Source organism: Gymnodraco acuticeps, unplaced genomic scaffold, assembly GCF_902827175.1.
Source record: "Gymnodraco acuticeps unplaced genomic scaffold, fGymAcu1.1, whole genome shotgun sequence".
NCBI lineage: Eukaryota > Metazoa > Chordata > Actinopteri > Perciformes > Bathydraconidae > Gymnodraco > Gymnodraco acuticeps.
Window position 1 is genome coordinate 1,776,869 of NW_022991435.1, and position 13,826 is coordinate 1,790,694.

At 44.0% G+C, this 13,826-nt stretch overlaps 2 protein-coding genes across 2 annotated transcripts; one reads left to right on the top strand and one right to left on the bottom strand.

Annotated features, from left to right (window-relative positions):
- The first annotated feature begins 399 nt into the window (after positions 1 to 399).
- On the top strand, positions 400 to 6,356 carry cactin. The gene is made up of 10 exons (XM_034195999.1): positions 400 to 710; positions 1,375 to 1,960; positions 2,065 to 2,160; positions 2,253 to 2,398; positions 2,539 to 2,701; positions 3,315 to 3,429; positions 4,321 to 4,513; positions 4,621 to 4,740; positions 4,866 to 5,194; positions 5,645 to 6,356. Exons 1-10 carry the CDS (start codon positions 400 to 402, stop codon positions 6,133 to 6,135), a joined length of 2,550 nt encoding a protein of 849 aa, XP_034051890.1. The 3' UTR covers positions 6,136 to 6,356.
- Positions 6,336 to 12,540, bottom strand: sema4e (semaphorin 4e). Its single transcript, XM_034196001.1, has 14 exons — positions 12,248 to 12,540; positions 11,949 to 12,094; positions 11,183 to 11,245; positions 11,008 to 11,106; positions 10,751 to 10,850; positions 10,533 to 10,643; positions 9,810 to 9,961; positions 9,438 to 9,616; positions 9,176 to 9,332; positions 8,787 to 9,009; positions 8,530 to 8,645; positions 8,229 to 8,386; positions 8,088 to 8,140; positions 6,336 to 7,594 (listed from the first exon to the last, which is right to left on the bottom strand). Exons 1-14 carry the CDS (start codon positions 12,354 to 12,356, stop codon positions 6,966 to 6,968), a joined length of 2,295 nt encoding a protein of 764 aa, XP_034051892.1. The 5' UTR covers positions 12,357 to 12,540; the 3' UTR covers positions 6,336 to 6,965.
- Between the last annotated feature and the right edge of the window lie 1,286 nt (positions 12,541 to 13,826).

The following is a 13,826-nucleotide window of genomic DNA, read 5'->3' on the forward strand; positions in this document are numbered from 1 at the left end:
TGTCACTGTATTTTAACAATTTATTACATGTAAATTATGTTAAATATATTTAAGATGTCCCATGTAACATAACATTTAAATTAGATCATTTGTATTAATTTATACTTTATTTTCTCAAGCTATGCTCATGACGTCGAGAATGTGCGCCATTGTTTTTTAGAAAGACCTCTTCAGATGGCTACCTACTGCCAGATCAAATCATTTTAAAACCAGACAATTTACCACAATTTTATGATGACTGTAAGTGAGAGAATCAGACACATATGTCCATGTAGTTAATTGAATGTTTAAAAAATACTCTATACTACTACGCTGTGAGGAGAGCAAACGGTTTTCTTTGTTACCTCTTATTTATGCGACAGAGCGCACTCCAGACCCTGCATAGACGGAAAGTTCGTGATGGGTTCGAAATCACGACGTCGGTCCCGCTCGAGGTCCAAAAGCCCAAGCAGAGACCGACGAAATAGATCCAGAGTGAGCCGGTCCCACACACCGGAGGGAAGGAGAGGCCGTAGTCGGTCTGTGGAAACAAAAAGAGCCGCGCGAGGACGGGGCCGCTCGGGCAGCAGGAACTCCAGCGATGGCTCTCCAGGTCGGCGTCGGCCCCAAAACAGGGACCGTCCAGGTGGCGACAGGAGCAGCTCGGAGGGCGACAGGAGGAGAGGACCAGCAAACAAAACCAGGAGCAAGTCGAGAGGTCGATCATCAAGGTAACCAACGTTACTGTTATAATCGAGCCGTAACACTTGTTGAACGCTAAACACACATGCAAACCAGCCAACACTAGACAACACTTTGTGACGACATTACCTCATACAAAAGTGAGTTGAATTAGTGCTGCCCGTGTTAATCCAATAAGTATTTGTTTGAATGGCAAATAAATTAACCTGAGCCAATCTATGTACGCATGACATTTATTGCACGTCTGTCCGTCCTCTGTGGCTCAGGGGTTTCCTTTATTTCCCCCCAGTTAAATGTGATTTTTTTTCTGGGGGGGGAGTTTTTCAATGTGGCCTGCAAGGGTCTAAGGATATAGGATGTCATATGCCCCTGAGACAAATGTGTAAATTGGGCTGTCAAAAAACCATTTGATGTTTCCCACTGTGTTATTGGTACTTTAAACAGGCGTATTATTATTACACTCTGACATGTATACAGATAAGATATCATTGTGCAATTAACTTGCAATTGCATCTGGATCTAGGTTTTACAAGTGTTTAGAGAAAAACTAACACTAATTCACAAGTCTGCTGTTTCATTTCAACCCACTCACATTCGCAAGAGTAAAAAAAAACACAAAATATAGTCCTTCTCTCCAACACATTATGGATTATCCACTAGCCAACATTTACTTAATCCCTTTTTCTTTCTCAGTTCTGATTCAGGCAATTCCAAAGTGAGGAAGCAGGAAAAAGAAATGGAGAATCGGAGAGGAACATCCCGAGAAAAAAGGAGGGAAAGGTCCCAGTCCAGCTCTGACTCCCATGAGGAAAGCAGCGACAGAGAAAGGAGAAGACAGAGTAGTCCAGAGAGAGGGAGTCCAGCCAGAGACAGAAGAATGAAAGCGCCAGACAGAGACAGGGAAAGAAAAGGAGACAAAGACAAAAGCCTAGAGTGCAAGAAGAAGAGTGAAGACAGAGAGCCAGGGAAGAGTAAGAGTAGCAAGGGTAAAAGAGAAAAAGGGAGGCAGCGCTCCAGTTCACCTGACTCGTCTGATAGCTCAGAGTCTGATCGTGGAGGCCGTGTAGTCAGAGAAAAGGAGGATAAGAAAAAACAGACAGAGATGATGAAGGCTCTGGAGACTCCAGAGGAGAAGAGAGCCAGGAGACTGTTGAAGAAGGAAGCAAAGGAGAAGAAGAGGAGAGAAAAGATGGGCTGGAGTGAAGAGTACATGGGCTACACCAACGCAGACAATCCCTTTGGGGACAACAACCTATTGGGCACATTCAAATGGCAGAAGGTGAGTTAGAGAGAAGATTTGAACGGCATGGAAGGAGATTTCAAATGTAGCTTCCAGTCCACCTTGCTCTGAGTATTGTAACTCAAGTTTTGTGTTTCTTTCAGGCATTGGATAAGAAAGGCATTGGCCATCTGGGAGATAAAGACCTTAAAGACAGAAACAAATGTATTCAAGAGGAGAATCGCAGAGAGCTGCAAAAGGTATGAGCTGTGGAGTATTTATTTGATGGCACTATATTGTTGAGTGTTGAATATCAGCCATGTTCTTATTTATACAAACTTTGTGTATACAGGTAAAGCAGCTGCGTCTGGAGCGGGAGCGAGAAAAGGCCATGAGAGAGACGGAGCTGGAGATGCTGCAGAGAGAGAAGGAGGCCGAGCATTTCAAAACCTGGGCCGAGCAGGAGGACAACTTCCATCTGCACCAGGCCAAACTGAGGTCAGTGTGCACACAATATACCGTATATCCCTTTTTGATAGTGCAGGGTGTTTTTGTCATGGTTCTGTTTGTTTGCACACTTGCAGTTAAGTTGCTCCCACAAACTGATCATTAATAGGAAAATGATATTCACTGTCCAGGTCCAAGATCAGAATCCGAGATGGTCGAGCCAAGCCTATCGACCTTTTGGCGAAGTACATCAGTGCAGAAGATGACGATCTCGCGGTTGAGATGCACGAGCCCTACACCTTTCTCAACGGGCTCACGGTCACAGACATGGATGACCTGCTGGAGGACATTAAGGTGAGTGGTTATGGGTCTATTCCAGTGAAAAAGTTTAGTTAAAAAAACATGTCTGATTGCACGTGATGCTTTTATAGGGAGAGCTAATTATTAGGTGATTCAACAAAAAAATTATCGCCACCTTTTGTTATAATTGTCAAATTAATACTTGGCAGATGTTTTTTTTTCATAATCAGATAGATGGATATTAGCTGCATATTTTCAGTTTCAAATCATATTGATAACGAATATTTGGGGGTTTGAAAGGACAAAACAAGATGTTTAAAGATGTCAGATTCATCATAGTATCCCTGAGTTATATATTTCCTTGCTGTCTTTTTACTTTATCTGCCACTGAGGGGTGCCAAAACATTTTAGACATCTAATCTGACTTTTACAGTTGAATGTAACTTTTAACTAAGTGGAAAATGATTTGTCAATACAAAATGTGTCGCAATACAGACTCGGCATGATGAGTTTAAACAATAAACCCCCCCCCCCAAAGGGTAAATGGAATGTTTTAGCTCACGCAGATGACCCTACAAATGGCTCACTCACAGGCCAAGTTTTAATAGAAGCTTCAACTTTAAAAGAGCTCCATCTTTGTAATAACTGAGTGTTTTTGTGCCGGCAGGTGTACATGGAGTTGGAGCAAGGGAAGAACGTGGACTTCTGGAGAGACATGACGACCATCACTGAGGACGAGATCAGCAAACTGAGAAAACTGGAGGCCTCTGGGAAAGGACCAGGTACAGAATAATCCCTGCTTTACTGTGACATGTAAAGTTACATTTCCAGCAGTGTTTTTATGACTAAATCAGGGGTCGGCAACCTTTTTGATATGAAGTGCCATTTAAAAAATAAAAAATAAAAATCTGATTGGTGTGCCGGCGTTCGTGAACTGTCAAAGGGGGGCGCTCTTAAACTGTCAATTGGAGGGCGGGGGGAGCCTCGCTGCGGGGAAGCTGTGGACCTCTGTCGCCTGTCAGCGCAACTTACATGATGCCGTTTAAACACAGTTAAATAAATAAAGGGCGGTGCCGGCCGTCAGCGAACCAAGCCCGGCCGTCAGCGAACCAAGCCCGGTCGTCAACGGCCCGCTGGTGAGCGGCTCGGTTCGCTGACGACCGGACGTAGCGTCATTCTCCAGAACACACAGTTGGCCAGTCCGCCCCTGTGTAGCATATTATTTTCAATGACAGATGAGCAGATCGCCACTGGGTTTTCAACTAAAGAGTAATTAAGTAATATGTAATGTAAAGACACAGCCACGCAAAACAGCTCCTTATGGGTACTGCAATGTGTGAAGTGCGCTACACCCCTGATCGTTTCACCATGAATGCAAGCAGCAGAAAGTCGACTGGAGTTAAAGAGAGCGGGGCTAGAAGTTATCCTTCTGCGCTGCGTTGCGTGCATGGCTTCCTTCTGCAGGGGGAGACGCGCTCTGCCGGCGGTCTCGTTCAGGATTCGAAAATACAATAAAAATATTTTTGCACACTTATTCCTAGTGTGCCACTGGTTACGGTGCCGCGTGCCACTAAATAATTCAACTCATAGCTGTCTCTGATTTGTATGTACTAGAAGCCCAACAACATTTATTTTACCTTTTTATCTTCAATGCAATCTTTTTGAATTCTCAGGTGATCGTCGTGAAGGCATCAACACAGCTGTGACCATTGATGTCCAGACGGTGTTCAAAGGAAAGACCTACAGCCAGCTGCAGGCGCTGCACCTGAACATCGAGACCAAGATTCGGGCAGGAGGGTCAAATCTTGATATCGGTTACTGGGAGAGTCTGCTGCAGCAAGTCAGAGTCTATCTGGCCAGAGCAAGGTACACATTTCTGCTGTTGTACTTGCATTATAAATTCTAAGGACAGCTCATTATCGGAATAAACAGTGGAGAAATTGAAAATGTAAATATTCTATTGTGTGTCATAGATTGAGAGAGCGACATCAGGATGTTCTGCGCCAGAAGCTGTTCAAGCTGAAACAGGAACAGGGGGTGGAAAGTGAACCTTTGTTCCCCATCATCAAAGAGGAGGCGAGGAGCGGTGATGAGTACGTTATATTGAAACAACACATGAGACACATCCTGATTCCCTGAGGACATGAAGGCTTAGGTAACCTGGGCTTTAACTTTCACTTATAACTGTTAATTCTCGCTTCTGTGTTAAAAAAAAAAGGGAGCCTTCATCCTCCACCAAAAATAAAAAAAGAGACACCGAAGGGGATGACGAGGAGGCAGGTCCTTCAACATCCGGTGCGGGCAAACCAAATGAGGAAGGGGGAGAAGAGGGCGACAAGAAAGACGAAGAGAAGGAGGGCGAGGTAGTGGAGGCCGTGCTGACGGAGGAGGATTTGATCCAGCAGAGCCAGTCGGAGTACGACTCGGGCCGCTACAGTCCCACGCTGCTCACGTCCTCCGAGCTGCCGCTGGACTCGCACACCACCACAGCAGAAGAGGACACAGCCAGGCTGGAGCTAGCACGCCAACAACAGCTACAAGTCACAGGTATGAGATTATTAACACACAGGGCACTAATGCCTGCAGAAGATGTAGCAGCACCTACCATTTTTGCTGCACAAAATGTTATATGCAGAGGTGGGAAGTAGTGGAGTACAAATACTTCGTTACTGTACTTAAGTAAATGTTTCTGGTATCAGTACTTTACTCCACTACTTATTTTTCTGACTTGTTACTTTTACTTCTCACATTTTTAACACAAATACCTGTACTTTCTACCTCTTACAATTTCCAAACAGGCTCATTACTTTAGTTTTAATCTGTGTTTGGTGGCGTGATCATTATTATTTAGAGTCATTGCGATTTGAACACGATCCGTGTATCTATCATTTCCTGGTCTTCTCTAAAGAAGAGAGGAAAGGATGTGTACTTTTGCCATCTCTGGTTATATGTATTGTTTCTCCCCACTTATGGTTGCTTCTTTGACTTCTCCATCAGGTGATGCCGTTGAGACCGCCGAAGACCTCTTCATCCGTCGCGCCAGACAGGGCATGGGCAACGACGAGGCCCAGTTCAGCGTGGAGTTCCCCGTCACAGGGAAGATGTACCTGTGGGCGGACAAATACCGTCCCAGGAAACCACGCTTCTTCAACAGGGTCCACACAGGCTTCGAGTGGAACAAATACAATCAGACCCATTACGACTTCGACAACCCTCCGCCCAAGATCGTGCAGGGTTACAAGTTCAACATCTTCTACCCGGACCTGATCGACAAGCGCTCCACCCCGCAGTACTTCCTCGAGCCCAGTCCCGACAACAAGGACTTTGGGATCCTAAGGTTCCACGCCGGCCCTCCATACGAGGACATTGCCTTCAAAATTGTCAACAGGGAGTGGGAGTACTCACATCGACACGGTTTCCGCTGTCAGTTCGCCAATGGGATCTTCCAGTTGTGGTTCCACTTCAAGAGGTACCGCTACAGGAGATAGAGACCACAAAGAGGGACGGACCAAGACCCCAGTCGCTGGGTTTTAAGCATAGACGCTATATTATGTAGGCTGTGCAGTCAATGTGGCTATTTTCTATTGTTTTTGGTTGCTCTCACTAAGAGCAGTTTGTCGGAGCTACATTAGTCTGTACTGTTGTCTGAAATGCAAGTTGTAACGTAATCAAAATGACACAATAAAGATTTTTTCCCTTTCTTACTCTTTGCAAGCTGCCACGTTTTAATGTTTTTTCCGTCGTGAACACCAATTTTAAACATTTAATTGAGTTAAGAAATGGAATATTTGAAACTCAGTCAGAAAGACGAGATGTACATACACGAAAGGACAAAGATGATTCATAACGGCAGGCATCTTCCACATCTGTTCTTCACATTCTTTGCAAGCCCAGTCTTGTTGAAAACTAATAAACATTGTCTATATTTAGATACACAAGAACCAGGTAGAAACGTTTTAATACAATAAAAGAAAACTATGGCAGCTAGTGGTAAAATGAAAATGGCTCATTTTAAATGATTTTACATTCCCTGTGAAAATCTAAATAATTTTTACAAGATATGCTAAATCTATGAAAGGTATTAAACAATTAGTAGGAAGCTAAAACATTTAAATGTACACAATTATAAAACAAAAAGCAGAACTTCAAATGTCTCAAACATGTACAAAAGTTTCAATCCCTTGGGAATGTTTTATAGTCCCATAAATTGAGATTTCTCTCAAACATTAGAGCTGAATCCAGTAGTTCTGCCTCTTAACAAATAGTTTGCGTTATTCTTGTTCATTTCTCAAACTTTAGTTGCGCAGGATGGTCATTTTTAATTTTCGTACTCGTCATCAATATACTGCAGAGAATCTTTGGGGTCCTCATTCTCCCCAGCGGCCTCCCCTCCAGTGTGGTTGTTTGTTCCAGACACCAGGGGCTTGCCCTCTGTCGGTACGGGCCCCGGTGCATCCTGGTAGGTCACTCTGGAGTTCAGCCCCCCCTGCTCGGGGGTCTCTTGGGATTGCTCTGTATTCTTCTTTCTGCAGTTCCAGGGCAGCGGTAGATGGCCTTTGTAAAAGTTCCAAGCCAAAAGGGCAAGAAGAGAAACTACAAGGAGCCCGACTACGACCTGCAGTCCAGCCACAGAGGGGCCTTTAGTCTGAGCCTGGGTAGACCCTGTGTCCCCCGGGTCAGACAGGGCTATAGCCTGGTACTCTGCCACGGTGCTCGTGTACTTGTCAGCTTTGGAGAGCTCCACAGACAGGCAGCGGTACCGACCACTGTCGGACTCTGTGGCGTTCAGGATCAGCAGTCCGTCCTGTAGAACCTGAATGCGAGCTGAAGGGGTCAGAGGCCGGCCAGCCCGCACCCAGCTGGTCTTTGCCAGGTTGGAGGGAGGAAGGCAATGGAGATTCAGGTTTCCCCCGTACCAGAAGGACCTATTCATAGGTTTCACAGGATCTGAAAATAAAACAGGTCCTTCACTTACACACAATTTCAATTTACCAATCCACAATACACCTCAATTATTGTTATGTAAAGGATTAAAATTGGCAGTAATTCATATTTTTGTTCTGGTGTGATTTGGCCACACCCTCTTTACCGTCGGTGACTGTTAATGCCTCCTACGATACTGGGGGCATCAAAACACATTGAAATAAAGGAGTTGGTAATTAAAAATTCTATATTTGCTCTCCAAAGACGCAAAACAGATGTTTTGCATACACATTATTGATGATCAATAGTAGAAACATAATGCATTTACTGTGACTTCTAGATTATAAAAGTAAACTTGTATTTTAGCTGTACATTGTTTTGAATGTGAAGCTGCATTATTGGGAAAATGTTTGGTTTGCATTAGCTGTGCCTTAATACAGCAGTTCTTCCAGGAAAGTCGCAACAGGCATCCACAATATCAATATTTCTATTACAGTGGTAGTGTACACTAACTCACCAGCATCAGGGCAGAGAGAGGCATCTCCTTGTTTCACACTTTGGATTATTTCTCTAAAGCAGAGGATACAAGAATGACCATTTCGTTTTGAGAGACCAGATATCGACATTGCATGTACTTCATGTTGGGAAAGATGCCTACCCTTTCACATCAGAAAGGACGACACATTTCCCGTCAGCTTTGTCCCAGCCGCAGTATGGGTCTCTGGCTAGAACACAGTCCATGCAGGATAGGGACCTCCAGCAGGAGGCCAGCGGTATCTGTGCTGCCCCCGAGTCTGAGCCCGCATAGAGCTGACCCTGTACACAGTGAGACATCACACAGAAATACAGAGCCATCACACTGATGTTGGTGCTTTACCGTCATATACAATAAACACACACATTCAATTATTTAAAAGAAGCAAACCATTTATAGTGGCTACGAAAGAGTTTTAAATTACCGTGACGTGAGAGAATTTCAGAGTCTTGATTGGCTCTGGAGGCTGGAAGAGTTGCACTTCCTCTATGATGAACATCTCGTCATCGTAGTTCACTGCTTTCAGCATTGTGCCTTCCTCTTTTTAATAGGAATATAGAAATATGCTTTATTTATATACTGACACATATGACCTGACACTTATCACTGTTGTGATGATATCAAAAGCTGCAGAGGGAAATAAAGAAAGGAAGTGGCTGTCAGCTGAACCGAGACCCCCACCTGTGCCTATGAACATGACATGGTACTTCTCTCCGTCTGCGGCCTGCACTTGGTTGACTATGATGCGTGTGAATGTGGCTCCCCTTCGCACCAGAACAGGCTTCTCCCCTATTGGCTGGATAGCTTGGTCCATGAGGGGCCTATCTTTGATAAATTGAAGGGTCCGGTCTGGGAGGTCCAGAGTCTGATTTATGCCCGCTTTACGAGCCTCATTGTCTATGCACTGGCGAGGGACGAGGGGAAGGAAAGAGAAAAGAGAGAACAACGGAGTCAGAATACAAAAGGAATCAGTTTCCTGCTGGGACACTTGTAAAAAAAAGAGTTGCCTTTTGAGTTTTGCCTTTGTTTCTAACACACGCACACACACGTTGAATTCTGGGCAGACTCACAGCTCCGGGCCGAGGGACGGGGACATCTCCGCTGTACATCACCCACTTAACAAAAGAGGTTTCTACGGGGACTGGGGTCTTGTACTTCCCCTCCGCAAACACTTTACTGATGTCTGACACGCGGTACGCACACACTGCAGACAGGTCTGATGTATCCCTGAAACACACACAGAAATGTGAGCCAAGTGGTGTGCCAAAGCCCATTAAAGAGAAAGAGACCCTGCTCCCTCAAACACAAACACGTTTGTTGATTCAAACGTACGACTGGGGTGTGAAGATGGCGTAGAACAAACAGTCCTTCCAGTGCTGCTGCGGGTCACACAAGCGGTAAGTGTCCTGGATAATATACGGCAGCTGAGACTCCAACACGGGACAGTCCATCCTGGCCTTCAGGAAGGATGTCCATTTTTTCTGCAAGGTCCTCAGACCTCCAAGATCCCCCTGTGAGCACAGAAAAAACCTTGTATTTCCACATTGACATGTGGAAATACACAAAGAGAAACGGGATGCACAATCAAGCAGCGGAAAGGCCGGACTGAGCGCCACTGAGGAAGTGCTGTTTATATGTTACGGTCGTTTTGGGAAATGGACCTGCGACAAATAATAAGTGCATGCACGCTAAACTCTTTTTCACCTTGCAGACCCGGGCCACGCGGGAAACCACCAGTTTGTTGTAGCAGTCGCACTCCACAGCGGACTCACTGAAGAACAGGTAGACCTTGTCATCATCTCCCTCCTCACTCAGATCACTCTCTGGCATCTGAGCCATGGAAACAAAGGTGGGCTCTGGTATTGAAAGAAGAAAAGAACAGCAACTTTGACTGAGCTACTAAGAAATCATCAAGATGAGACTGTTCACCTCAGAGCAGGAGTGTACATTTTGTCAGCTTCTTTTTTGGTTTAGTTTTAGTCCTGTGTCAAATGTCCCTTTTAGTTTTTCTTATTACATTCAGTCAACCTCGTCCTGTTTTGTATGCCTCCTTAGTCAAATAGCCGAAGTTTGACCTTGTGTCTTCGTCCCAAGCTACTGTACCTTGCTGGTATTGTTTACTTTAACTTAAGTAGGTAAGTTAGGCCTAGTGCCTGTGACTGTACTATTGATTTAGTCCTGATATGGCAGCTACACAGGAAACAGAACTGCTGGAAAAAAGAATCTGATTTATCTGAATCATTTTAGTCTTTTAGTCAACAATAAGTAATCACTGCAAAATATAGTCAAAGTTACTCTATAAAGACGTTGTTGTATTGTTGTCATTGTCTTGTCTGAGTCATGGAAATAAAAGGGTTGTTGACCAGACAGTAAAGCATTTGCATGAACGCCATCTTCAACATTATATAGGATAGGATCATATGTTACCATGAAGCCAGGAGCTCTTGAACTCAGTGCGTATGGAGACAGGGGAGCTGCGCGCCAGCACGGGTTCAGAGCCCAGGAAGTTCATTGAAGTGGCCGAGAATAAGTTGTTTTCTGGCAGGACACAACAGTGGAAACAGAGATACAAAGAAATAAATAAAAATGCAGCTTTACGAATTAATCATTCATCCTCGATTTCTTAATATATAACCGCTACTCACCAACCATGATGGAGGCATATCTCTGAAAAGGATCAAATGGACACTTCCCTTTGCCATCTTCTGCTTTCTTCTCTAGAGTCAGCTTTCCATCTGCGTAGGACTGCAGAGACAATCACAGAGACACTGAAACTCACAAAGTCTTAAAGTTCTATAGTTATGTTGCACAAATTGATGAGAATAGTGATGAATAAACTACACAGCATCAATTTATGCAGTGTTCAATAATATACATGTAGATAAGCAAGCACACATCTCACCATGTAATCACACTCAGGATCAAAAGCATTGGTTCCACACACATACATCCGGTTATCCTCCGTCTGGTGCAGGATCCTGATGTAGTTCATGCACTCCGTCTGTAAAGGCATTCAAAGAGCAATGACTACACCTTCTAAAAACATTTAAAATAGACAAAGCTAAAACGGGACCCACCTCAGGGTCTTTTCCTTTGTTTCTGCATTCGTCTCTTTGCTGTTGTGTCACTTCCCATTTAACCTGAAAGAGTGAAAACACCATGTTGTTTTAAATGTTTCCGTTTTTCAAGGTTAATTGTTTTATGATTGGTATCACAGCGATGAAGAAGCACTCTGATATATTACTTGATAAGTGAAAGTAGTAATACTGCATTGTAAAATAAATTATGTAACAAGTTAAAGTCTGCAGTCCAAAAGCAACAAAAGTAAAAGTGCTTATTATGCAGAATGGCCCATTTTAGGATATTATATAACTGAATAATGATTATTAATTAAATCATATGTACATTACTTTATGCTGCAGCTATTAGCAAGGAATTCAAGGTGGCAAAGAATAAATACAATATTTTTCCATAATAATACATTACATTGCATTTAGCTGCATTTACAATTATACTTTGTTATGAATCTCAAGCTGCAAAATAACAAAAAAATACAATTATCCAAAATGGGTTGATTAGTTGTTAGGAAGCTACAACTGTGGAGAATAAGTAAACATGTCCTTGCAAATGTAACTGAAGTAGTATAACAAACGTAAATCAGCCATTAACTTCCAGTAACACTCGTTGGTTTAAGTATGTGTTGAGTTAGGGCTTCATTCAGAGCAGAGAACTTGGCACAACACAAAAATGTGCTAGCCCTGGGCCAAGAAACTCAGATAAGAAATGTTACGACTAATGCTAACAGAATTATTTGAATGACGTTGGCATCATCAGTGTTCTTACTGAAGCAAGTTTCTTGGTGATGTCTTTCAGGTCAAGAGCATACACTGCCTCCCTGGCCCCGAGCAATAGCAGGTCCAGATCTTCTCTCAGCAGCATGGTGGAGTAGTTGAACACTCCCTCCTCATGAAACAGGTGAGCGTTGGCCTCTAGACACAGAACATGACTGATTAACTTTGGCAAACAGCAGTGATTCAACCCTGTTTCCTCATGAGTAAACCCAATGTTACTCAAACTATATGAGCCAACACTAGCCAACACATTGTGAGCCAACATTAAGCAAGACAGAAAGCAACACTCACTATGGGAGGGCACGGATTTGCGAGGGACACAGTCCAGGGGAGAGTCTTCTTCTAGCGTCAAGGCCAGGGGCAGCAGCCAAAAGACACAGAGGGCCAGCGGTGGATGCATGGCTCTTTTGTTCAAACTAAGAGGAATTTAGGCTTTATTGTTTCCTAAACGGTCACTCATACAGGGGCAAAGACAGCGAGTGGCATCTATGACGTGATGAGGTCTGTGCTGACTGAAGGGCACCGGCCCCTTTACTGGCCCCGCTCAGCAGGCTGTCCATGATGAGATGGATGGCACGGACCAAAGAAACAAAGCCGAGCAGGACTGAAAGAGACAAGGTTGTATGGATATCACAATCAATTCACTGGACCTGAGACCCGACAGAAAAGAAGGTTAAATATGTATACCAAAACATGTGGAAAAAACATCAACCTGTGGAGAGAAATTTGCCTAAACACAAGTTGGAGAAAACAAAGCAAAAGAGTAGCGGAATAGCCAGAAAGAGCAGAGTGAGCTAAAGTCAGCACGGCAGTAAATCTGTCAGTGCCATAGTGATGTTAATGCAGGGCCATGAAAGGCATTCAGCAGGGTGCAGGGATGTCAAATTCAGCTCTCCTGCTGCACCAAACACAAGCACACACAAAAAGAGATTCACAGAGAGGGCCAAGGTCTGTGCAGATGAGTGGAAATCTTGCAAAAAAAAGTGGTTCATTCGCACACACAGGAAACATGTTGGTTTGCATCATCACCACCGCTTAACCCAGTTAAGTCTGCAAACAGAGTAACATTTAGCCTGGGCTTGCTTCTCCTTTAATTACAGACACAGCTGTTGTTTTGGGTGATTTTTTCCAGCAGTTTTACTACAACCTGCAGTGGGAGTGTAGGTGATTCTTTCCTAAGAGAGGTGTGCTGTTGTGGACTGATGAGCTGCGGCATGTCAGAGAATGCAGCCCTGATAAGATGTTTCACATAGTTCGCCCTTGGGCCAAAACCAGCTTCTCTCAACGCACACACATGCACACGCACACGCACGCGCACACACACTTAAAGGCAATGTCAGAGGAAGCCAGTGAGTTGCTTCGATATTTTTTGAAGAGAATGTGTTATTTAATGTCAGTTTTACAACATGTAATACAGTTTTAAGGAAACTGGCACCAACGCAAGCAAATTGCAGCGCAATCTGAAGCAGGCTAACCGTCAACATTTCAAAATTAATCACTTACCTGCTCACTGACACGCCCAAAAATGCCGAGGCTTTCATTTAAATAGTTCCAACACCTGTTCAAACGTTATTTCTAATCCTTTAACTCTTAATTGATTAACAGTCAAAGTATCTGGTACTTTGTATAAACGGAGAAGTGTATTATGTCCCCCACACGTTGCTGCTGCTGCCTAACGTACGCTGAGATGTAAAACACTGATTCGCTGTAGCTTGCAACTTCCTTTAAAACGTCTGCACCGACTGCAGGTTCACCTTTTCTCTAAAACTTCAGACTGCAGCAGAAAAAAGCGACTCTCTAAACTCTTTCTCGGTCGGGTCCTCTCAAAGTCACAGCAGTCATCCGTTATTGTAGAGACACTCACATCCCG

Bases quoted from the DNA above. Each gene is read 5' to 3' on its own strand.
- cactin (XM_034195999.1), top strand. From the start codon at position 400: ATGGGTTCGAAATCACGACGTCGGTCCCGCTCGAGGTCCAAAAGCCCA. The intron at 2,702-3,314 runs GTGAGTGGTTAT...TTGTGCCGGCAG, and splicing joins ACCTGCTGGAGGACATTAAG to GTGTACATGGAGTTGGAGCA. The intron at 4,741-4,865 runs GTACGTTATATT...TAAAAAAAAAAG, and splicing joins GAGGCGAGGAGCGGTGATGA to GGAGCCTTCATCCTCCACCA.
- sema4e (XM_034196001.1), bottom strand. From the start codon at position 12,356: ATGCATCCACCGCTGGCCCTCTGTGTCTTTTGGCTGCTGCCCCTGGCC. The intron at 9,617-9,809 runs GTGAAAAAGAGT...CTGTGCTCACAG, and splicing joins GCGTGGCCCGGGTCTGCAAG to GGGGATCTTGGAGGTCTGAG. The intron at 8,387-8,529 runs GTAATTTAAAAC...CACTGTGTACAG, and splicing joins TGAAATTCTCTCACGTCACG to GGTCAGCTCTATGCGGGCTC.